At 39.0% G+C, this 24433-nt stretch overlaps 2 protein-coding genes across 2 annotated transcripts in view; one reads left to right on the top strand and one right to left on the bottom strand.

Annotated features, from left to right (window-relative positions):
* nptnb (neuroplastin b) overlaps window positions 1-15684 on the top strand; it is a 30227-nt gene extending 14543 nt beyond the window's left edge. Inside the window, exons 3-9 of the mRNA XM_061068406.1 lie at window positions 339-513; window positions 2027-2121; window positions 5132-5265; window positions 5353-5626; window positions 14978-14999; window positions 15112-15185; window positions 15279-15684. Coding sequence (XP_060924389.1) covers window positions 339-513; window positions 2027-2121; window positions 5132-5265; window positions 5353-5626; window positions 14978-14999; window positions 15112-15172 — 761 coding nt within the window. The 3' untranslated portion in view covers window positions 15173-15185; window positions 15279-15684. The remainder of the gene's footprint in view (window positions 1-338; window positions 514-2026; window positions 2122-5131; window positions 5266-5352; window positions 5627-14977; window positions 15000-15111; window positions 15186-15278) is intronic.
* A 997-nt stretch (window positions 15685-16681) lies between these two features.
* On the bottom strand, window positions 16682-24118 carry rec114 (REC114 meiotic recombination protein). Its single transcript, XM_061068637.1, has 6 exons — window positions 24017-24118; window positions 21492-21581; window positions 18799-18882; window positions 18273-18446; window positions 17102-17167; window positions 16682-16843 (listed from the first exon to the last, which is right to left on the bottom strand). Exons 1-6 carry the CDS (start codon window positions 24116-24118, stop codon window positions 16682-16684), a joined length of 678 nt encoding a protein of 225 aa, XP_060924620.1.
* Between the last annotated feature and the right edge of the window lie 315 nt (window positions 24119-24433).

The following is a 24433-nucleotide window of genomic DNA, read 5'->3' as shown; positions in this document are numbered from 1 at the left end:
GCGACTGTATTGTACATTTAAAAAAAAAATGACAAATGTAGTGCTCTGAAATGATAAGTGTGAGGAAGGTCTAATCAAATAAATTTAATTGAATTTACTGGAGGCCATTAGACAAACTCAAGATAAATGCTTGACAAGGCATTCCAGCCATTTCATTTACTTATTATGCCTATGTTTATTTGGTCTGTGCCCTTCTGTCTTCACCTCATAGATACCCTCCTACACATATTGTATAAAAAAAGCATTCAGCCTACAGCTACCACAGTACGGGAGGAAGAGTTAAAACAGCGTTGAGCCCCAGTTCTGTGATAAGGCTTTTGACTGTGTCTGTCTTCCAGAACCAAAGATCAATGCCTCTGATCAGATCATCCTGTCAGCGGAAACCTCAGGCAAACCTGTTAACCTGCAGTGTAACCTCACCACTGCCCACACCCCTCACAAGGAAAGCTTCTGGATGAAGAATGGACAGGAGATCACCAATACAAGGACAGATCAAATGAACACATCGCACAGGTGACATATCCTGGGAGAAGTCAAAGTGGATTGCTCTCAGCAATGGAACGGAGAAACATTTGTCAGAACATGTTAATAACTAGACTTGCTAAGACAGTTAAATGATTGGCCTCAAGTTTGAATTGGGAGTGTTGTTGAGATCCACAGAAAGAGTAACTCAGGTTTGTTTTTCTGCTTGAATAACCAACCACTGGTAGTTGCTTGTAAATGGGTCAAACTACAGCACTGCAGACTTTCTCTGCTGTATAATAAGTAGTGTGTGTGTCTTGTGCATTTTCCAGACATGGAAGATACAACAACTCATTAAAAGCTAGATTGTTTGTACAATTAGCTTCAAGCCATTACTAAGGCAGTTCATAAACACATTCTAATATATTTTTAAAGGGAAATCTTCTGCCAGAGTTGTCTTTTCAACAGGAAAAATACATTGACTTGAGAATTCTTATAGCACCGAATCTTGTGGCTAATAGTGTGCTATTGATGGCTATACAAATCTCAAACTGGGAAATTAGACAACTTAGGTCACTAGATTTTTTAACAAGCTACCACAAAATATTAGGACATTGAAATTTAGACTAGAGAATGGATACCCAACCTGAACCCATTGTGACCTGTTGGCACCATACAATTTTTTTTTAATGATATTCAGGTTTGGTTCTGGTCTGTCGTGTTGGCTGGGTTGATGTTTTACACTGCAAATGTCTGTATTTGCACAAAACATGCCATTAACCACAGGGGACACAGTAACTTAGTGTAGCTTACATTAAATGCTCGGGTTGGGTTCGGATACAAAAAAACCAGAATGCCTCTTGGTATTGGGTTGGGCTCATACAGACTCGGACAGAAAAATGCAGCCTGAGCTACACTCTTATGCTGACAGTGAAGTTTATGTCTCATAGCTGTTTTTGTCTTAATTACTCTGCGATATATTGAAATAGTCAAAAGGCAGCACTTGGTAAGAACCTAGTCATATATGTTTTAAATATCCCTACACTGCCACTGTTTGCATTAATCCTGAGTTTGTGGATTTCAAAACGCCCACTGTCTTAAACCCAATGATGAGCTATATCTTTGCATCTAAGTAGAACAACTCTATTATTGACTAAAGTACCAACTAGTTGTTATTTCCCACTGTCACACAGTATAACCACTGGAGCACAAAGCTACTGTCGCCTCTGTAGACTCACCACAGACTCTGCCCACCCACAAGATAAGACCAATTGGTCACTTCCTTGTCACATTACATCAGTGATACTCTGGAGATTACAGCTAAAATGCCTGTGGTGCCTTCCCTGCAAAACTCAGAGCTGCTGTTCCGTAATATAACAATGTAATGGCAACATTTTGTCTCCCATAGACTTGAAGGCCCCTAAAGCGTTCACTGCTGTAGTGGGGAGTAATTACTAGAGTCAAACTGAAATCAGTTGACTTTATTTACTTTACTACTTGCAATGTGAGTGACTGGTAAATGGAAATAATGGAATAAAAGTTGATGTGCTGTGTTTTGTTTCAGAATCATTAAACCACGAGCGGACGTTTCTGGGGAATACATGTGTGTGTTCACATTTGACATGGCACCAAATGCAAATGCAACAATCGAAGTAAAAGGTAAGAATCCTCTGACAGCTGAACCTTTTGTGATACAAATGAAACATTTCTCACTTAAAAAAATGTTTTTCACTATTAGGAAATTCTGGAGAAAAAGCCCTGGCCCTAATTTTAGCTCAACACATGATGCCATGATAATGTTGTCCGTGGTTTTCTGCTGAGAGAATGCCAAATTAAGCTATCCTAGAAAGGTTACCCACCTCTCAAGCTGTGCGGAGGGAGATGTCGTTGACAAAGACGTTTGCATCCATCCAGCACAGTGGCGATGACAGGGAGCAATCCTGAGGCTGTTGTCACTCTGAGCTTTCACTGAGAGGACAGCGTAGCAAAATGGACAGGCACTGCTGCTCATGCTCACCAAAACATGCAAACACTCGGTTCAATAGGAGGCATTCTTCTAAGCAGTTTAACCATTTAACAAATTAATCTAGTGGTTAAAAGTCTGTACGTTTCTTTTTTATTCATAAGAGCTAATAATGGTGAAATTAGAAATAGTTAAGTACAGTTCTTGCTGTAGCTAGAAAAGCTAATAAAAGAACTACTGTGTTGGTTTCATTCAAGCTGACAGCAAAGCCATCAACTTGAGTAACGAATCTTCTCTGAGAAAGGGCAAGTGAATGCCTGTTCAAGAGAAGCTTGGCTGTGTGTAGCGCTTAAGCCAATTTGCTGTGGCATGGCTATGGTGCATACTGAGCATGTCCTGCCTCTTATTCTGCGGCTGTCTGATAGCGCTGCCTGATTACGTAACATGGGTGATGACCGTGTGTGTTCTGCTTTTACGGGACCGTGGGATGACGGTCCTCATCACCATTCAAACTGAAGTGTCCTAACCATCACTGGACTGCAGGCCAGTGATTGTTGAGGCTTGCCATCTGTCCCCTGGAGAAAAAGTCAGTGTTTTAACTAAACTGATGCACTACTCTGCCCTTAAAATAGCTGAGCATTATACGTCAAAACATTGTTACAGTAATGTTTGACAGTTAGAGCATAGAAGGATCTAAACAAAGCATGTTCTTCATGCTAAATGCTCCTGTGATTTGCTAGAGGTGTGCGGGATCTTTTGTGACCCAGGTAGCAAGACCACTGTTATGCTAGCCAGTTTTGCACTGCGCTTCTGGCAGCAGTTCACTGAGATCCCTCGCCTACAGTGTCCTTGGCACACTCATCCTTGCAGGACTCAGCTCAGAGGCAACAGATGGAGGGCTCTGTGATGTTGTAGGATTAAGTCTCTGAATCCTGTCCCAGCCATCTCGGTGGCGGGAGAGGAGTTTATTGTCTGTGATACTAAGCTTCCCACAGATACATATTTGGTACCTGATATTTGTCTAAATGTTTAGCACATTGGTTGAAGAAAACGTTTGAACAAATAACTTCTCAGTATAGTGCAGAAATAAATTAGACTATAAAGATTTTTACACAAATTCTCAAAGTCACTTCAACATAAAATGTGGAAAGCATCTAATTAAGGATAATGACTTAGAGTTTGATTTAATGGCTCTTTGAAATCCAATGTCATTTTACTTTACTACTAATTTCTAGTCTTTGTGACGGACTTGACCTTGTGTATCCTCAAACGTCCCTCTCACATTCATATTTCACTTTACCGCTGTCTAGCGCAAAGATTTAATAATGACAATAATCAGTCATGAGTGTGAAATTAAGGTTCCTGCCTGTGTCAGAGCCACTCTGAGGGCTGTCTCTGTGCTGTCACTCACTGACATAATACAGTTAGGATACGGCACAAATGAGCTTGGCCACTCCTCTGCTCAGGGAGCATGTGTGCACCATAATTAGAGTGGGGTAATGTCACCAAAGAGCTCAGACCCCTCCTGCTCCATTATCCAAGCGAAACTGAAAAATGCTCATTCCAGGCTTCTCCCTTATCCTGCATAATTGCATGGAAGGAATTATTGTCATTTTGAGGATTATTAGAAAAGCAGGAACAGTTATCTTCCTGATGCTGCGTGTCATTAAATGGAGTCTGCGTCTCTTCGTTGAGAAAGACTCAGTTTGACTTGGCATCTGTTGCAGTGCTTCATGACATTTGTTTGAATTAATTTAATTCCCTAACCTTTGTGTTGCTTTTTTTATCATTGGTTCATTCATTAATAAGAGACAGTTTACAGCAATTTTCTTTGGCTGAAACCCCTTTTTGTTTAATTCACTGTGGAATTAATTTGAATGGGAACATCTGGAGGCTCTTGTATCATACTGATCCCCCTCTTCCATGACCTCATTATGCATTGTAGGGAAATGCTCCAACCCATTCCAGAGTGTTTTTCCCGTTTGCAAAGGCTGGATTTACTAGAAATGCTCAAATCTATTACTCAACACAGAAAACTGTTTTTTTATCAAAGGTCATTTTGCAAGCATTACACAACAACCCATACGGTTTTCGACAGCAAGCCTTTGTCAAAAGACTAATCAGAGCTTTAGTTACTGACAAAGTAATTTGTGCAACATTTTTTAATTAAAGGAACTACAATTGCAAGTGCAGTAATAGACACACATGTACCTCAGAATATGAGATAAATACCTCTATGTCAGTGTTTTGGCCTCTTAAGAAAGAATGATTTTATCTTCTTCAAGGAGAAGATTGTAGAGTCAAGTGGAAATGAGGACAGGAAATGTGTAAAAACACAAATTCAGTAAATCTGTGTCAGATCCTGCAATGATGCAATGACATGACTTAAAAGTAAACGATTACATGCTTTGTACATGATTAATACAAACATCTGAAAAAGGCCCACTAAGCTTCTTCGTTACTGCAACAGCTTGAAGTTATGACACTGAGCTGCTTCAGTGAATCTGCCCCACTGTAGAGACTCTTAATTACACTCCTCTCCCTTGCATAGACGCCTGAATAACACCAATTATTACCATAGCCAGAACAGCCAATCATGCTTTCCTTATTCATGCCATCTGGTAAGAGTTTAAACGTTTCTCTGAATGGCTTACCTCTGCCAACTCAGCTAATTATCAATTTTATTTATTTATTTAACCTCTACAGCAAAACCTGATATCACCGGCCACAAGAGGAGTGAAAATAAAAACGAGGGGGAAAATGCAACAATGTACTGTAAGTCTGTTGGTTACCCACATCCCACCTGGACATGGCGTAAAGTGGACGGAACATCCTACATGGTATATGTACAGATACACACACACTTTATGTCTATTTAATATATATGGAGAGATTATTAACTTTGAGGAATGCTCATTGTTTTGTAGGAAATTGACAACTCTACTGGACGCTTCTTCATCTCCAGCCGAGACAACTACACAGAGCTCTACATACTAAACCTGGACATAGAAACAGATCCTGGGATATATGAATGCAATGCCACCAACGTGATAGGAAACACAGCTGATACCACTATTCTGCGTGTGCGCAGCCATCTTGCACCGCTTTGGCCTTTCCTTGGAGTGCTAGCAGAGATTATAATCCTAGTTGTCATCATTGTTGTGTACGAGAAACGCAAGACGCCGGACGACATCATCGAGGGTAAGAAATCTTCCCTGTTACTATGAAGGTTGATATCACATTATTTGTGTTCATATTTCAAAACCGCAATTCAAAACTTTGGCATGGTGCGTTTCTCTGGTGTCTGATCTTTGTTGTATTAAAAGGGACACATTCGATTTGTCCTGTAAATATGACTCTGACACTTGGTTTTAATGTTGATAAATCCATTAGATTAGAACAGGGGTCACCAACACGGTGCCCGCGGGCACCTGGTCGCCCGCAGGGACCCCGCGAGTCGCCTGCAAGGCATGCTCTAAATTAAAAAAAAAAAAAAAAAAAAATTTAAAAATTTAAAAAAAAAAACGAAAAAATAATTACATTTGAAATTTAAAAAATAGTCAGACCGCCATCTCACTCTATGCCAGTGATACTCAAACAGCTAGGGCGCGCGACCGGGAGGGGAACATGTGTGTGTGTGTGTCCAGACAGCGCACACACACACACACAGGCCCCGGGGCGCCGCCCCCAATCATTCGCTCAGAGCAGTGATTCTCAAACTGTGTGGGGCGCGCGACCGTTAGGAGGAAATGTGAGGCGCAACTAATACTAGAGCTCTTTAACGGCGGAGCAGTAAACAAATCGCTCTTTCGCCGTAGCCAGTGGTCGGCAGCCCGCGGCTTCAGCCCCTCTGCAGCGGCTCCCTGTGCAGTGACGCGCACGTCGCGCACACACTAAAGGCCGATTTATAGTCGTTTTTTACGCACGCACGCAGCTGCGTGAGGCTCGCGTCGCTTTGTCGTATAGTCAGAAAAATTGGCTGACGCAGGCAAGCCGCAACACGGCCCCCGCAAGTACGCGAGGGGCGTGTTGCGTCGCTCGCGTGCGTGCGTGCGTCCGTAAAAAGCCGAGTATAAATCGGCCTTAACGCCGGCTTCACACCGGACGCGTGAGCGTCGCGTAAACGCTAGGCTGTCACACCGGACGCGTAAGCGTCGCGTAGATCCCTAGCACGCCGGGGCCAGGCTGCACAGCGGACACGCTGAACTCCGCGGCGGTCATCCTGCGATTACTCTCCGTGATCACACATACAGCTGATATTTGTCATTAACGGCAACGGTGTCCCAGCATTTGTCCTTTTTAATGTACAACACGGCCGAGGATCGTACAGCTCACTGTACTACTTCTCCACTTATTAATTTAATGTCATCCATCTTCAAGAACTTCTCCGCTGTTTGCTCCGTTCAATGTCGGGTGTCGAGGGTAAATTACGTATTCTCCACTCAAGCCTATGTGGAGAGTAGGTAGACAACCCCCCCCCCTCTCTCTCTCTCTCTCTTTTTATCTTTATGACTGCTTGTGTGTCTGTATCCGGAGGGGCGGAGGGGGACATTTAATAATGTGATTGGTAAAATTGGTAAAATTAAAACTCCAGGACAACAGAAGGGGAATACAAACTATGGGATGCATATTTTATCATTTATATCATATAAAATATGTCCCCAATATCGTTTAAAATCATTTTTCACTGTGTTTCCCGGAGCGCTACGCTCGTGTCAAGCGCAAAAAATAGACTCGACGCCGAAACGATCGCTGCACGACGCGAGGCAGTTTTGGTGCAGCGCTGCACTTCAGCGTCCGGTGTGGCCGGCACAAGGGATTTACATGGGAGTGGATGGGAGCCAGCTGTTATTTAAGGCTTGGCGGTGCGCTTACGCGACGCCTACGCGACGCCTACGCGACGCCTACGCGACGCCTACGCGACGCTAAGGCCGGCTACACACCGGACGCTGAGTGGAGACTTGAGTGGAGAATACGTAATTTACCCTCGACACCCGACATTGAACGGAGCAAACAGCGGAGAAGTTCTTGAAGATGGATGACATTAAATTAATAATTGAAGTGGAGAAGTAGTACAGTGAGCTGTACGATCCTCGGCCGTGTTGTACATTAAAAAGGACAAATGCTTAACCGTTGCCGTTAATGACAAATATCAGCTGTATGTGTGATCACGGAGAGGAATCGCAGGATGACCGCCGCGGAGTCTAGCGTGTCCGGTGTGCAGCCTGGCCCCGGCGTGCTAGGGATCTACACGACGCTTACGCGTCCGGTGTGACAGCCTAGCGTTTACACGACGCTAACGCGTCCGGTGTGAAGCCGGCGTAACGCGTCCGGTGTGTAGCCGGCCTCAGGCCCGGGGCACCGCCCCGCCCCCACCCACTCGCTCAGAGACACACACAGTGGAGAGCATCGTTCACGTGAGGCAGCCGGTTAGGGACAAACAAGAGACAGTGTTCAAAAACCAAGTTGAAAAGAAAGTACGATGAAACCTGTCTTGCTCTTGGGTTCACAGTCAATGTGGTAGGACATGAGGAGAGACTAGTGTGTATTTTATGTCTGAAAACTCTATGAGACCAAACAAATTTAGAAGACACTAAGAAACATTACACCCTGTTACATGCATGTGTTCTTTTTGGTTGAGCTTTGTCATCTTTGTGACAAAGTGATTTTAATTGAATTAAATTTTTCTCTATTTTTTAAAAAGTACAGACTGATGGAGGAATGTAGTGATAAATGTCACCAAGTTGAAAAGAAAGTAAGATGAAGCCTGTCTTGCTCTTGGGTTCACAGTGAATGAAGGAGGACATGAGGAGAGACTTGTATGGATTTTAGGTCTGAAAACTCTGGCAGCTGACAGTATGAGACCCAAAAAATTAAGAAGACACTTAGAAACATTAAACCCCAGTGATATGCATGTGTTATTTTTGGTTGAGCTTTATCATCTTGTAACAAAGTGCTTATAAGTGGTTATTTGGTTATTTTTTATCTACTTTTGAAAAGGAACAGACTGATGGAGGCATGTAGTGATAAATGTCACCAAAAGTACTTCAATTAAGTTGAATTTAAGCAAAGTTGAAACAGTTTAACAGAAATAAATGTTGCATGTATTAATATATCTGTTTCCTACAATCATTGTTGTGGAAATCATTGTTAATAATTATTTCGAGGAATAATTAACATTAACTTGATCAGACAGTCTCTTCACATATATTATTAATAATATTAAAAGGTGATCTGTGCAACTCTGTTATTCAGGACGTTTGTATCAAACAAGCAATGGTGTATAAAGTACTTGAAAGTCATACTTGAGTAAAAGTACAGATATCTTACTTGAAAGTGACTCCGGTAAAAGCAAAAGTCACCTGTCAGAAAATGACTTGAGTAAAAGTCTTAGAGTTGCTCATATTAAATGTACTTAAGTATCAAAAGTATCTGGTGTTGAAATGTACTTAAGTATCAAAAGTAAAAGTACAAGTACCAAAATTAAAAATGCTAAGTGCTTTTTATAGTAGGCCTATACAGACACAAAACAACCCAAAATTGTTCAGTTCAGGATTTATTTCAACTGACTGAAAAATTATAACAACACTATATATATATTGTATAATTTTACAAATTTTGAACCCGAGATGCTGAGGTTAAAAAAAGTATTGGACAAGTGCATCTGAACTTCTAGAGACAACAAAGAATCAACACAACGGAATAAACAAGTGCCTCTTGATTCTACCTAAGAACACTAGACCTGCCACTAATAGACCAAATTAACCTTTTGTGTCTATTAGCTGTATTGTGTAACTGCCTGGATGTTAACCTGCCTGTAATCCTGCCCGCTAGCTTGTCCACTCATCTACATGTAAGCCTGTTTATTTATCATTAGACTATCTTCACTGAATGGGCCTGTGTGTGTGTTTGCATTTGTTTGAAGCAGGGGGACAATACACCTGTAGGGTATCTTGCCTGTAGGGACGACAAAGTGAAGACACAACCCTGCTTGAAGTTGTACATATTAGCCAGTTTGTACAATACATATATAGGACTCAACAGCTTCTAAGTTGTGTTGAGTCAGCACAAAGGGCGACTAAGGATTGGAATTGGCAATATATAGATATAATATAATATCTTTGCAAAAATTATATTGGCATTATAGTGAGTGGAAAACTGGGCCTGATTACCCAGGGTTCCATTTGGCGAGGTCCATTAAAAAACCTGAATTGTGTGCGTAAATATGCAGTAGTCCACGACAGAGTGTTTATTTTTGGTTGTGTTGGCTGAAAGTTGTTTTTGCGTTTGCTTATATAATTGGTTGTGTTGTTTGTTTTTCCATCTCCACTTGTTTTAAATCTGTTTGTTTTGTTTACTTGGACATGTAAGACTAAGTAGACACGGCAAACCAATGAAAATCTATTTACCAACAGTTTTTGTTTAACCAAATACTTCCAATATTTTCTTTAAGAAAAGTTAACCACTTGCTGCTTCGAGCTATGTATTTATGTGCAGATGTAAACACGAAGCAGGAAAGGGAAAACGAATGTGAATTGAAAAAGGAATACCTTCAAAAAATTATGTAAAGTCACCTAATAAAAGCCCTCAAAAAGCATTTCATTTGCCTGAATAATAATCCTTACATTTTCAATAGGGCCTCACGTCTGTCAGTGCCTGTCAGTGCCTGTCAGTGCTCTGGCCCTAATAATAAAGACTGAACCGAGCTCCTGCAGGAGTGCGTAAAGGTGCACGTTGCGCCAACCTCCGCTGCTCAAGTAACGAGCCAGTTTTGAGAATGTAAGAAGTAGAAAGTACAGATATTTGTGCTCAAATGTAGCGAGTTAAAAGTCGTCAGGAAAATAAATACTCAAGTAAAGTATAAATATGTGAAAAATCTACTTAAGTACAGTAACGAAGTATTTCTATTTGTTACTTCCCACCACTGGAAACAAGTAGCCCTTCGTACTACTCAGTACCTTCGAAGTAGCTCTCAGTCTAAAAAAGGTTGGTGACCCCTGGATTAGAAGTATCAGATAAGAAATATAGAGATTACAGTTACAATTTCAACTCCCTTTTCAAGAGTCCAGTTGCAAGTATCAGATCTGACAAATACAGGCTTGTTTACAGAGGCAAGTAAACTCTTCAACCATCAGGTTGCATCAGCTCTCTGAGGAGATATGTAGTAACGATCAAAAGGACTCTTCTCCTTATCTGATGTGGCCAACACACAGCAAACCTTTGAAAGAGTTGGCTGTTTCTGTGCTGTACTAAGGGCAATGTTAACCAAACATCTGTGTTCCATGTTGATGGGCAAATAACTGTGGGGGTCAGTCTGATGAAGCTACAAAACACATCACACCCAGTTGACTACTTAATTGGTCACTATTCTTTTCCCCTCACCCCTTCTTTCTAAATGGCAACATAATCTAAATGGGTGGTACGTGAGAGATCCTGCATGGTTTCAGATATTGTTATTTCTGTCAATTTCTGTTTTTATGACACTCCATCCAGAGACAGTACAATCTTAGCCTCAATATTGTTGAGCTATTAATGCAATAAATTAAGTTTATTTTTACAATATGAAAACCTGTATCCATTCAGTTTCATTTCCATCAATTGTTTAATGGTTGTTGGATTAAATAGAGTATATGACTGAAGAGTCGTAAAATCTTGTGATAGTAAAAGCTCAGTTGGAATTTGAACATAACATAAAATATATAATTATGTAAGCAAACTTAATGCCATAGTTAATGTTTTGAAAGAAAGAGAGGGGAAAGGTCAATTGTACTGTCTTGATTCTTGTTGTTCTTGGTTTGTACCCTCGGGGGTTGAATGCACTTATTGTAAGTCGCTTTGGATAAAAGCGTCAGCTAAATGAAATGTAATGTAATGTAATGTAATGTCAAACCAGGTCCAAACCATGCTTATAGGCGCACTAGGTAGGTCATCTATTTTATCGTTTCCAAAAATGACAGCAAATATACAACTGACGAACATTATAACGCTAATATTCAATTACATATATTCAAATCCAAATCAACCAACATGATTTGATTCAGTTTCACAATTATCTAGGTAACTACTAGTTTATTGATATAGTTTTTAAAACAAAAAGTTAGAACTCTCAAAATTATATGTGAGATTCAAATCCTTGATGTACCTAGTAAAACAAGTAGATGACAGAATTAATATAATTTGATATTTGTGCATAGAGGTAGTCACTGGCACTTACTTACTACTTTGCTCAAACAATAATAGTACTATGTTCTTTTTATGATCACTTTCACATGGCCTTGGCACCATGGTTGAAATAGTTTGCTGTGCTGCCTGCATTGCAGGACACTGACAAACGTAAAAGTACAAAACACTGTTTGATACACTCTTTGCTCATTCTGATGACTCCGATAGTGTTTGCAAGAAGCATAGTAAACATTTCCAAGCACTCAATGTTACTGCCTCAAACAAATTGAGCTTATTGTCACCTTTTAGTCTGTAGGCGGACGGGTAGACCCGGCGAGTCAAGCAATATTAAAGCTTTAAACCACCAGTATCACTTTTTTTATATACTAATACTCCTGAGAATGTCTACTGTTATAAATACTTCAATGTCTGCAACACAAGATGACCCTCAGTTTTTAATTCTAATGTACAGAATAACAATGCACTCTATTCAGGCCAGTCGAGTGGTGGTATCACAGAGCAACTAGAACCTTCAAAGGCTCCTACTCTTGTGGTCAATTGCGGGCACAGCCAAGCATCTGCTACTTTGGACTGAACATTATGCATTAGATATAAAAACCACATCTAACGTGGATAAAGAAATGCAATGTAAACACAGGAATGAAAAAGATGATAGATAATCAATACCTTGTTGACTATGTCAAGCATTCAGCAATTTGAGCATTTAGTTAAAATCAATTTAGTTTAGTTAAATGTAGCTCCCTATATATCAGCTCAGTTTTTCTGTCTCGTAAACAAAGTGGGCTCTGCTTCAGGGAAAGACAAGACTGTGACGAGAGGAAAATGTCCTGAAAGCCCAAAGGCATCTCCAGTCACCCAAGGTTCAGTCTGACCTCTACCCCTGTGTCTTTGCTTTTTACTCCATTTTGGAATGAAACATGAGCACAAGACAAAATGCAAAACCACAACAGTCACCCCATTAATATGAATTTCTCTAGCAGGGCAACAGTTGCAAACAAAACTCTAGTACAGAGTAAACAAATAGAGCTGCAGGCAACAGCCAGCTCTTTCTTTCCTCTTCTTCTCATTTCCCTCCTCTTTACTCTGCACATAATTCAGTTGAACTTCAGTCAATCAGAAATGGTTAGTATCGCTGGCTAAACATGTCTTAATCATTTAACAGGGTCCAAAAGAGTGTTTACTGACACTTCACAGCACACATAATAACCATATAATAGGTATAAAGCTGCCACTTAACAGTATCAACATATTAACACATTTTTCAAATTATCTCTTAATTTTAATAAACAGTAGAAAACAGTTTGTTATAGAAACCTGAAAACATTTCTTTAAGCTATTAATTACTAATCACTATTTAATGTCAGATTTATTTCTTTACCAAACAAAGACACTATGGTGGTTAACCACATTCACAATATAGTCTTTATCATTTATGTTTATCTATTATATATAATGGCATATATAATGTGTAACTTCTTAGTTAACATTGGATAAAATGTATGACATGCCCTGCATATGGTACATTATTTTTTGTGACCCGGTAGTGATAATTAGAAAAACTAAAGCTTTACTATGATGCTTGCTGAAATTACATGCACACACACACACACAGACACACAAACACAAGCCACACTGCTTGAGTAAGCCCTGTGCATGGCCGCTCGTTTGGTTTCATTTACCGGAAAAATGAAGCGATTAAGGTGGATTATATTCACCATGTTTATGCCATTCAAATCAGGAACAAGGACTCCCTGCTCACGAGGCACAGCTTCTTGAAAATCTCCTTTTAGCATCCCATATTCCCGGAGGTTTTGGCCCGTCTGCATGCATCATGAATTGTGGTCTCTTGATTGCTTAGCTAAGTTTGAACACTTTTATACTCTGCAGCCAAAGGGCTCTGAGGCAGAGGCTGACATTTCTATCTTGTGTTTCAAAACCGCATGCTAAAATTACAGATTTCACCACGTGATGATTTTGCTGAATAAAAGCTCACTCTGTGTAAGAAGACAAAATGAAGGCAAAAATGTCCACCCACACACTGTATTTAAAGTTACATAAAAAACAACAGTGATTATTTTTAATCAGCTAACAATCTCACACAGTAAAACAAACATCTGTTATTTAATCAGTGATTGCAAAGCCTTTTACAGTAAAGAAAGCTTTTCTGGTTTTTATATATGAGGTGTAAAAATGGTGGGATATGCCGACAGATGTTCCTCCTCCAAATGATCACAGCGTCATGTTTTTGTCCAACATTTTAATTGCCATAATCTGCTCCATATTAACGCCATGGAATGCTGCCAATGCTGCTTATCTCAGACATATAACTGCATGGAAAATAACTCTGTGACTGGTTACTTTCCTGCTGACACATTTCCATCTGTATGCCAAACACCAACCACCTTGTCAACCCCCAAGGCTTCCGATCTTCGAACTAATGTGTCACTCAGTGCAACCACTCACTATTATACACCACTTCTCCTCCCTGCAGTCTCTCCTCTTATTGTGGCAGCGTACTGTACATTATGTACTGCACTGTTGTATGGCAAGAAATAGACTTTTACTATTGTCTCACTAAGAAAAATGGGGATTCTCATGAATGTGTCACTAATTTGAAAGACATTGGTATTGAATAAAAACATCAATCACTGTGCTTTTAATTTGTACAGCCTCTAGATGCTGAGATGCCATATAGTTGGTCCTTTCAGAATTACTATGAATGCTTTATCTGATATGAACTGAAATCCCATTAGATCAGATGGCATGTGAGGTTAACTTAACAATGCTTGGCGATATAGCTGTGGCTGTTTATGAGATCACGACACAATTGTTTCTTTCATTGAAGCCTGTCTACTACAAATATGTCACTGCTGACCTTTTACCCCAAGTATGCATGTTAATATCTTCGATGCACACTGCAGTTTTCAAAAACCTTGTCTAATACAAGACCCTTTAAAATCCAGAATCGTGTGTTTGCTTACTCGTTTTCCTTCTGAGTTTGTTTGTCAGACACACAGCTTGTGCATACAAAAGATGTTCAGCAGCTGACTCCTGTGTCTCTGATGCCACCGCACAACTCCGCCACAGCAGTTTTCTATTATTTCTGTGCTTTCAGCTGCATTATCACTCATAATTAGTGTTCACTTGTTTGAAGGATTTGAAAACCTTTCTCTGATAAATTTCAGGTTTCTGATCATTAGTGAAATTACAGTAAACTAGTATCTGCCTGGGAAAAGGGAAAACTGTCTGCGTTGCAAAGTCAATTTTATTAACAGTAAAATGCATTGAAATATGAAGTACAAGTATTTTTCTCTTCATGTCATACTTGACTTGTGTTGTTTTTGTCCCAATTCCACCCTCATGACATAGACGATGAACCAGCAGCACCAATGTAAGTAAATATCATATTTTTACATCTGATCTTACAATTCATACTCAGTAGCTACTGCAATGTGAATTTCTATTACTTTTAGGTCACTAAATCATAACTGCTTCTGCCCTAGGAAAACAAATTCAACAAACAACCACAAGGACAAAAACATTCGCCAGAGGAATACAAAATAAGCAATTTACTCAAGTAAGACACTGTTGTTGAGGGTTGAGGCTAAATATGGAACTCACTGTGTGAATTTGTTGGAGTTAAAACTTTCTCTTGATTTTCTCTTCACAGGTGAGATGGCTAAAAACTGTGTTATTGTGACAAGATGAAGGTGTCAGCGGTGGATAGATCTCCAGGCAGTTTCGAATATAAGCATATCTTGTCTCTTTTTATGAGAAACAATATCAGCATAACACTGGCAACAAAAAGAACATAACGGCTGTCTTAAGCATGCCTTATTCAGTCTTACGTGGAGATTTCAGGATGACGAATAATGACTAAAGCCACCTCAAAGGTGTACACATTTTTAATGTGCTGTTGATGTCTCCTTTATTGATTTCATCATGTCCTCGATTGAGGTAATCCCTTTTGTATTACATATCATGTACAATGCATGCAAGATTATTACGCAATAGGATACTCAGAATAGACATTTTCTGTTGTTATCCCCCTCGTGTGGCTTTTTTTGCATCCAAAATGACCTATGTTTTTTATGAAGTCAATATATATATATAGATATAAATATATCTATATATATGTGTGTGTGGATATATATATATATATATATATATATATATATATATATATATATATATATACATATATATATATGGAGAGTTATTCTTAAAGATTTGTACAGCATATTATGGTCAGTTAACTATGTTTGATTTTGTGACAATAAGTCCACTTTTAACCGAACTTTTATTGTGAAGCAAGGGCTTCATTGACTGGCAGTATTTAAATTTATTTATTCAATTGAGAGTGATTACAGAAGATGACTACTGTGTGTTTAAATATCTAAGATAAAACGTGTATTACTTTTATTTTCTTTCCAAAGTAACTTAGGTGTCTTGTGTATGTTGATGTATGAGTGTTCAAATAATAGGAAATCTGTAAAAAATATTTTTTTTTTATATTCCCCAAATTCATGAATTGATTTTTATTTTCTATTTTTTCTCTTTAACTGTATAGCATGGCTATAATCCTATGCAATATGTATTCTTAAATAGATATATGGAGGGCGGTTTGTTTTACTCAGTGAAGCTTTAATATTGTGGGATCACTTGGAAGCTGGCATAGCAAAATTCACTGCTGTAGCTGCATGACTCCTGTTTCAATACAATGTATCCATGTGTGTGGCGGTGGGAATGGACCGGCGTTAGGGTTGGGTCAGAGGGACCAGAGTATATAGCCACAATCAAACATGAGTGAGACCAATATTTTCTTTTCTGAATAAAAAGTTTAAAAAATTAATCCAGATGTTTTTTTGGCTTTGCAAATTCTTCTCTATCTATCTAACTAGCTAACTAGCTAACTAACTGATTTCTTCTCTTTGAGCCATTCAACTAATATGTAACAACAATGGCAGTACAAAACACTCCACCACCAGGTGCGGCCCACACAAACTGTAAAAAAACAAAAAAACATTGCACTAACTTGACCTTTTTGCCTTCAGCTGTTTTGGAAATTATTCACTATTGAAGCAGTTTCTTCAGCTCCTCCTCCACCCTCTCAACAAATGCAGGAAAGCTCGGATCCAGCAAACAAACATGAAGAATTGGCTCCAAGTCACCTTCTGCCAAAGGACAGTTTCTATACACTTGAGGCAGTGTCACTGCAGCCTCTCCCAGAAAGTGCTGTGGGAAGGGAAAAATATAATATTTCAGTGAGTCTGAAAAGAAGAAACGGGTAATTGAGTAGCCTTTGTTAACATTCATCATTTGAAGAAATTAAGAAAATTAATGTAACTTAATAGAAATTTGCATAAACCTCAGAGGGACTAAATAAAAACATTTAGCTCATTATCTACAACTAATATGTTACACTATACTTTTAGTAGTTGTTATATCTCTATAACCTTCTGTTTACTTCCTCTGACTTTTAACAATCAATACCTCTGTCAGACGCTTGATGGACACTGATCCTTGAACAACCTCAGGCTCAACTCTCACAGTCTTTTCCTGCCAAGTTTGCCGACATCCAGGTGACACATACAAAGGAAGAAAAAAAGATGAAGAACACGGTTGAGAACACCACAGGGTTGAGAGGCCAATCAATGGCTTCATTACTAATTGAAAGATGTCTATCCCTCAAAGGCCTTTCCTCTTCACTGTGAACTCCTTCAGTTGGTCTGTTTACTAAAGGTCAAATTCAAGCCCACGGCAGAGTCCATTCCTTTCTCAGTCCTTCGTGTTAAATGCTGTGAAGCCTAAAAAGCTTGATCTAAGGTTTTACTCAGAATCTAATTCCAAAATTAACCATTTGCGCTTGAGTGTTTTAAGTTTAGAGGTAAACAAAAATGTAATGACATATGTAGAGTGTATATTTCAGCTGTTTAAATGCTTTGTTGACATGTATTTTTCTTGTTTGCTTCAAGATGTTGGGAGTAAAATGTTTCATTTAGAATGTTAATTATCTTAAATGTTTAATTTAACTTAAAAAAAAATATATAGTTATATGTATGTAAAAAGGTTTTTACTGTTAAAAGCAATATTCAGATGTATTTCATCCGTGGCTTAATGGCAATGCCACTTTGGTGGTTGTATTCAAGAATTAATTTGATTATTGTTCTAAATTTCGGTCTGTGTACATGTGTGTGAGTTTGGGGGGAGGGTATACTGTATTGCACACCATAGAGCCTATTGCACTGTGATAAGCTAATGGATCATGCAAGTATAAAGCCCAGCTCACTACACCTACTGCAGATTAGAATCACCTCTAAGAATAGGATGGTACTGTAAATAGCGCCATCTAGTGATGATGATTTGGTCTCTGTTGATGAAGCTGACTAAAGCATAGTGTTGATTATGCATAGATAAATAAATAACTGGTTACAATAAACATGTACAAAATACTATTAAAGACATGGTGACATGGAGAGCAATGTCCCACTCTCATCATAGGAGAAAAAAGCACTGACTCCCAGCTTCAAGTTACCACTAATGTCATAGTCAAGTTTTTGGGGGATTTCTATAGGCAACACATTTGACCAAACAGCTGATATTTTTGTGTCAATGCTGGTTATACAATAAAGACATTTTATTTCAGAACTGTAAAGTGGGCAACCTGAATCACTGGTGCGGAGACCTCAGCGGGGGGTTGATTGTGGGATGGTGGGGCGTTGTCCTGAGTGGAGACAGGCATGTACTCCTTCACTTTCTCGAAAGCACTTGAACACTCCTTTACAGCCTCCTCCCTGCTGCTTCCTTCAAACTGCATCCTTATCATGCTGCCCTCTCCCTACAGAAATTTAACAAATACATTAAAACTGTGTATCATATTCTAATGAAAACATACTCTTGTTAAGATTAAAACAAAATTGGTGTAAAGGAGATAATTCATGCTTGATCATTTAATTCAACAGCAAATTATACAAGTGATAATTTAACAATGGGGAGGCTGTAGTAGCAGTGAAGAATCTGAATAAACTATATACAAATTCAATATTCCAAACATCAATTATCATTAGTTTTCCACTCTAATTTGGTACGGAATAATAAATATAAGGATCCTCGTCTGACAAAGGAATTAAGGTTTGAGGACAGACCCTGAAAAACGACTTCCCGCTGTGGGAATGCATCTCATGACTCACCTTCATAGTAAATCGAAGCATCAGGTTATCAGATTTCTGCTGTATTTTAAGAGAGTCTGAGCCACAGATCAACGGGATTGTGGCCTAAGAAAAGACAAAAGAATAAACAGCTTTAGCAGCAAGGACACAAAACGGTTTTATCCACAGGCTATGATGGCTGACGAATAACATCAAGGCAAAATTAATGTAAAAACATCCTCTCTGATTTACACTCAGTCATTAAAGGACAAAATAAAGTGATACAAGAAAGGTAACAGGAAAAAAAATTGTTCCCTGAATCTGCCTGCAGGGGTCTCTATTTACTCAGTAACAGCTGAACCATAAGTTTGAGGGTTAAAGCTCATTCTCGTGCACAATTATACAAGCAGATGATTATAACAGCAGCCTAATATTGTGACCTATTTTGTTACATTGACTTTATATATATATATATTTATTTATTTTTAACTTTTTAACTGGGTATATCAACAGGGATTTCTGGGCAGGTGCTTACCACCATATGGAACTGATAACACTATTATGTTGAGTAATTAAAGGGGGACTCATCTCATTCAAGCATCTCGGGTTGCAGTACAAAAAGCTGCTGGGAGAAATATTTAATTGTGGAAAAAAGACAGACTTGTAACATTTGTGGATAGGAAGTTCAAATGATTTATTAGGTTAAAATGTTCTTGGATGTGGATTTGTGCTAAAATGTTTGGCCACATGCATTGTTTGCTTGAATAAAGAACATTTGACAAATTTAGGAAAAGCCTGAATAACTGACTGTAGAATATAATGTATTCAAAAATACTCCTACATAGGGCTCACTCTATCTATCTACATGGTTTAGTGAGCAATGGATGTAAAATGCTCTGACACCTCCCTCAGCCTAACTGAACAGCTTTGGGGCTCAGCAGCATCATAAAAGCACCAATTTAGGGAATTTTTCCAAGGGTATTGGTAAAGGTTCACTTCTAGACTCATATCGTGGTGGGGTTTTCCTTTAATTTTAAACCTATATGCAGCAAGAATGAATGCAAGATTGTCCAGATTTCCAGCATGAAACATCACAGATATTTCTTTGCCGGGTGATGCTTGTTTAATTCAGGAGTATCCGTATTCTAAAGCTCCTCCGTCACCCCTTGACTTTCTCTAATACAGCAAATTTCATCTGTGTTCAGACCAAAGTTTCAAAAAAGTTTCTTTCAGTCCTTATCGTGTAGCCTATGGGCCTGAGCTCTCTGTACTGAAAGTTCCAGAGCATTCACTGCACCAAGCTATAATAGACCAGTCTATCATCCTCAGTGAAAGCTCTCTGCAGTCTGACCTGAATACCTGTCTGGATCGACACCCTGGCACAGCAAGATAGCTGTGTCCCCTGCCAGAACACTATTAATGAGACACTGAGTCGTCCCTCCAATTTCTGTTATCTGAAGGGCAGGGAGCACGCTTTAATTTCTAAAGGCCACAATCACTAGTAAAAACACCATATTCATATTCTGCTCTAACTATTTTACAAGCTTAACCAGACTTACACAGTAGTATAACACAGCCACACTGTAGATAATGGTTCCCTGTAGGAAAAGTTGAGTTACCACAGCGTGTTTGTTTGTGGTGACTCCAGTGGTTTCTAACAGTCCACACCTGGTGTTGGCCTACTTGTTAAAATTTTGAAACAAGGCTAAAGTAGTTTAAAGTTCTTCGCACCCCCTCCAATAATAAATCGTTTGACTTATTGTGTATGCGAATCCAAATCATACGGCCTGACTTCAACAGTCCAGCTGCGTCCCCTAAGATTTCCGCTGAAATGTCAGCCTCTTCAGCAGAATATCTAATATGGCCTTCCTCGATGGTTTTATCCGTTGAGCATATTTCTCAGAAAATCTGCAGAGACAATGGTGCACTGTCATCTCTTTTGCCATTTTCTCAAGGGTGTTATTGAACATGCTCATGTACACCAATCATAACGTCCTTTTATAAACTTAGGCTATAGGTAATTTCTTTAAATAAACTGCGCATCCCTATCAAAGTTAAATATAAAGACAAAAGGCTAGAATAAATGTACTGGAACAAGATACACGTACAGTCCTCGTAGAGAGAGGCAAAGCAGTCATGTCTCCAGAATAGCCATTTCGGACAAGCATTACTATTAACTAAAATTATTCATATTCGATGTCCCCTCCATATGGGGGAGGACAACCAATAATAACAACTGTGACGTATTACAAATTGCCAGTGTCAGAGCATGACATTCCCAGCTGCAGCCTGAAATGATTTCAAGCTATTCCCCTATAGCCACAATTAATTTTTTGAATTACACTGCTTCAAGTTGAGGTATTCTGCAACACCGTGCTACATGCACTGACAAATGATACAGTCCACAGTCAGAATATAGAGAGCGTAATATCTTGTGAACGGAAGGTTTGTATGTGAATATGAGAATGTGTTGTTGTTCCCTGCAGAACTGGACCACCAAATTGAAACCAATGATTTCTGTGTATTTGTGAGACTGAAGTAAACTATATTTTAATTTCTGCCATAATTTTTATAATCTCTGTACATGCTATTTTGTACTACAAGCTTAACATATTTTAATCTACAATTACTAATCTTTCAGGGTACATACCATATGGAAACTCCTAATCTACGCCTAGTTTGATTTTTTTGTAAGGGAAGCAACAAAAAAGAATCTTATGAGAAAGTCGTCCTACCAAGCATTCCTGTCCTTGCAATACCAGCAAATATCCAGGTTCCACAATAGTGAGGGCAAGTCCACGTTTACTGCCAATTGCTTCAAATACCTGGTGAAGAGAAGAAAATGTTAACCGGAATTACTGCATTAGCGAGTGATTTGTTTACCTGATAAACACATGACTGCTCTACACATACACTATGGAGTGTGTTTGGTTACATGAAGATGTGAATTAGCTTTTCAAATAAAGAGAAATGAGGCAGTTCATTAGAACTGCATTATCCGACTCAAATGTTTGCTCAATTTGCTTACAAATTATATGTAACTGTGTGTTACACCCTGCAATGTGGTACAGTCTATTGGGTGGAGTGTAAATGTACCCTAACTCCATTTGAATCAGTAGTTTGGGATTCATGCCTGTTATTGGAGTGCTACTTTGACATGGATTATTCTAGGTATTTTAGGTCGATTTCAGTTTCCCAGCCATACGTCCCTGTCATTACTAGTAACATGCAGCTCCAGCTTGCCATCTAGAGTCTGATACAGTTGATGAAAGAGAACGACACATTTCTTTAAGCTACACTTCCTTCCCAACTGAACACTGACAGAAAATGTATGATTAATATCTGTGATATTAGCAGGCAAAAGATATCGACACAGTCACATTGAACAATAGTTGTTTCGTCTATGACACATAATTCAGCCTGCTGTTGCACGTTTAGAATTTGTTACTTTATGGAGATATTTTCTATATATTCTATATTTAATAATATATTTGTGTTAATGTAATAATTTATCTTTGACGATGTGGATATTTGTAATGAAAATAGCAAATGTACAATTTGAAGAACTTTATTGTCTAGAAAAACATGCTGCATCAGAATCTTTTCTCCTCAAACTCCCTTAAGATGTTAGTTCCCTCGCCTTCATGTAGAGTGGCCAAAGATTCCCAAGGCACTTGCAGATCGATATAAAGGTTCATTCAGTCAATTTCTTACAGGCATCTCATACAGGACCTACATTGTTGTGCTGCAGCATCCAGTTTTAGCTGTAACCCTACTTTAATGTATGTTTTTCCCTTTCATAAGTCTGACTAAGCTTCTGTCAAATTTACAATCTATTTCTAGAGATCTGTTGTTGTGTCTACAAGGGCATGGGAGTATCAAATCTGAATTTAAAACAGGCCTGGGAATCACTGCAGAACTGTTATACTTGAGAGTGAAACTTCAAACAAAGGTCTTATCAGTCAACATGAATTCTCTACAACATGAAGTGGAAGAGGCAACTGCTCTGAAGTCTTCTTTAAAGATTCCTAAATAAAGGCTGTGTAAATTAAAGCTCCTTTCCTCATTTTCACTTCATGGTTTAGACAAAGAAAGCATTTCCCCGGCTACAATTTCAGTGCCAGCTGTATGATACGTTTTTGTTGTGTAGCTGTAAACATTATCTTTTAAAATGTGGCCGGATCAGATTTCTATGTGAACTGGCCATGGCCCTGCTGTGACTCCCATTCGCAGCAGAACAACAAGACCTCACACCCAGCAAGCTGTGCTCGGATAAAACCAAGGAGAAGAAGTCGGTAATAAACATGGAGGCCAGAGATGTGAGCGTTTACAGTTATATTTTTCTCTTGATAGGAGTGAGCTAGGATCCCATCGTAACCAAACCGGTTACGATGGGATAAAACCCCTTAAGTCTAAAAGACCTCAAGATGTCTGAAATCTCACTGTCCCTCAACAGACTACCTCCGTCGCAGCTGACTTCCATGTTTGTTTTCTATGGGAAACTCCCGCCTTCCCCTTCACAAGATTATGATTGTTGTTGTAGAGTGACATAAAAGTGGTATTGAATTCCAAAACGGGTCACGTGGTTGTTCCACAAATCTGATTTATAACCATAATTGAACGAGGCCAAATCAAAAAATTTATCTTTATATTTGAAAAATAATAATGTGGTATTTATCATTATAATTATTTTTATAGACTGATATGAAAAACATTCCTCTTGTTTTAATTGCCACTGCTTGGCCAGTTTAAAGGTAACAATACAAGCCAAGAATACAACAATGAACCCTCAAATTACGACTTGGAAATGGATAGAATAATAAACCAGAAAATATAGAATTCATGAGACATTAAGATTTAATGTGAAAAATAATTTGGAAAATGGGGAGGGAGCTGAATAATTTTGACTCTGCAATGCAGAGAATGTTTATGATTGTATTTTGACTTCAGGAGAGATGAAGATAATCATGATGAAGTCTCAGTTCAGGGAGTTTAAAACCAGGCCACCGGCGCAGGAGTCTCAGCTAGCTCATGGGCTCCAGGTCAAACTCCACTTATAATAAATTACATTGATTTGAATTCATATACATGCTCCCACAAGTTGAGCCAATTCACCTGCAGTGGCAGCTGAGTTTGAGAGCTAAAGCTAAAGGCTATGCAAAGCTAAGCTAACCGATTTTAGCTTGATGGGAGACAGCTAATGTTAGCGGGCTAGCTAGCATAAACCCCGTCCAGTAACTGTGCAGTAAACCCCCGGTACCTTCCAAGGCTTTGTCCCTGTGTCTGTGGCGCCCGGAACTAAACGTCCATAACGCTTCAGCCTCCACACCTGGCTGCTGGCCGGAGCCTGACTGGAGGCCATTTTGAAGTTTCTGTGGAAAACCAGGAGCTGCTGCTACTGACGACGTGAGAAGGTGAGGATAGTCTGATGTTGTCTGTCCCTTGTCTGGCTGTGTGACCACACCTTCCTCACCTATGAGATGTAACAAGGCGAAGTGTAAGTGTATAGATAAGTGTAAGGGTATAAATAGATAAGTAAGTGTATAAATAGATAAGTAAGTGTATAAATATTTAAGTGTAGGTGTATGAATATATAAGTGTAACTATAAATAGATAAGTGTATAAAGATAAATGCAAGTGTAAATAGATACGTGTAAATGTATGAATAGATAAGTGT

Source organism: Limanda limanda, chromosome 3, assembly GCF_963576545.1.
Source record: "Limanda limanda chromosome 3, fLimLim1.1, whole genome shotgun sequence".
Lineage (NCBI taxonomy): Eukaryota > Metazoa > Chordata > Actinopteri > Pleuronectiformes > Pleuronectidae > Limanda > Limanda limanda.
The sequence above is the reverse complement of the archived record's forward strand: the minus strand, read 5'-3'. Positions and strand labels throughout refer to the sequence as shown.

Coding starts and splice junctions, on each gene's coding strand:
- rec114 (XM_061068637.1), bottom strand. CDS start 24,118: ATGGCCTCCAGTCAGGCTCCGGCCAGCAGCCAGGTGTGGAGGCTGAAG. Junction 21,582..24,016: donor CAGGGACAAAGCCTTGGAAG/GTACCGGGGGTT, acceptor TCTCTTCACCAG/GTATTTGAAGCAATTGGCAG. Junction 16,844..17,101: donor CCATCAAGCGTCTGACAGAG/GTATTGATTGTT, acceptor CCCTTCCCACAG/CACTTTCTGGGAGAGGCTGC.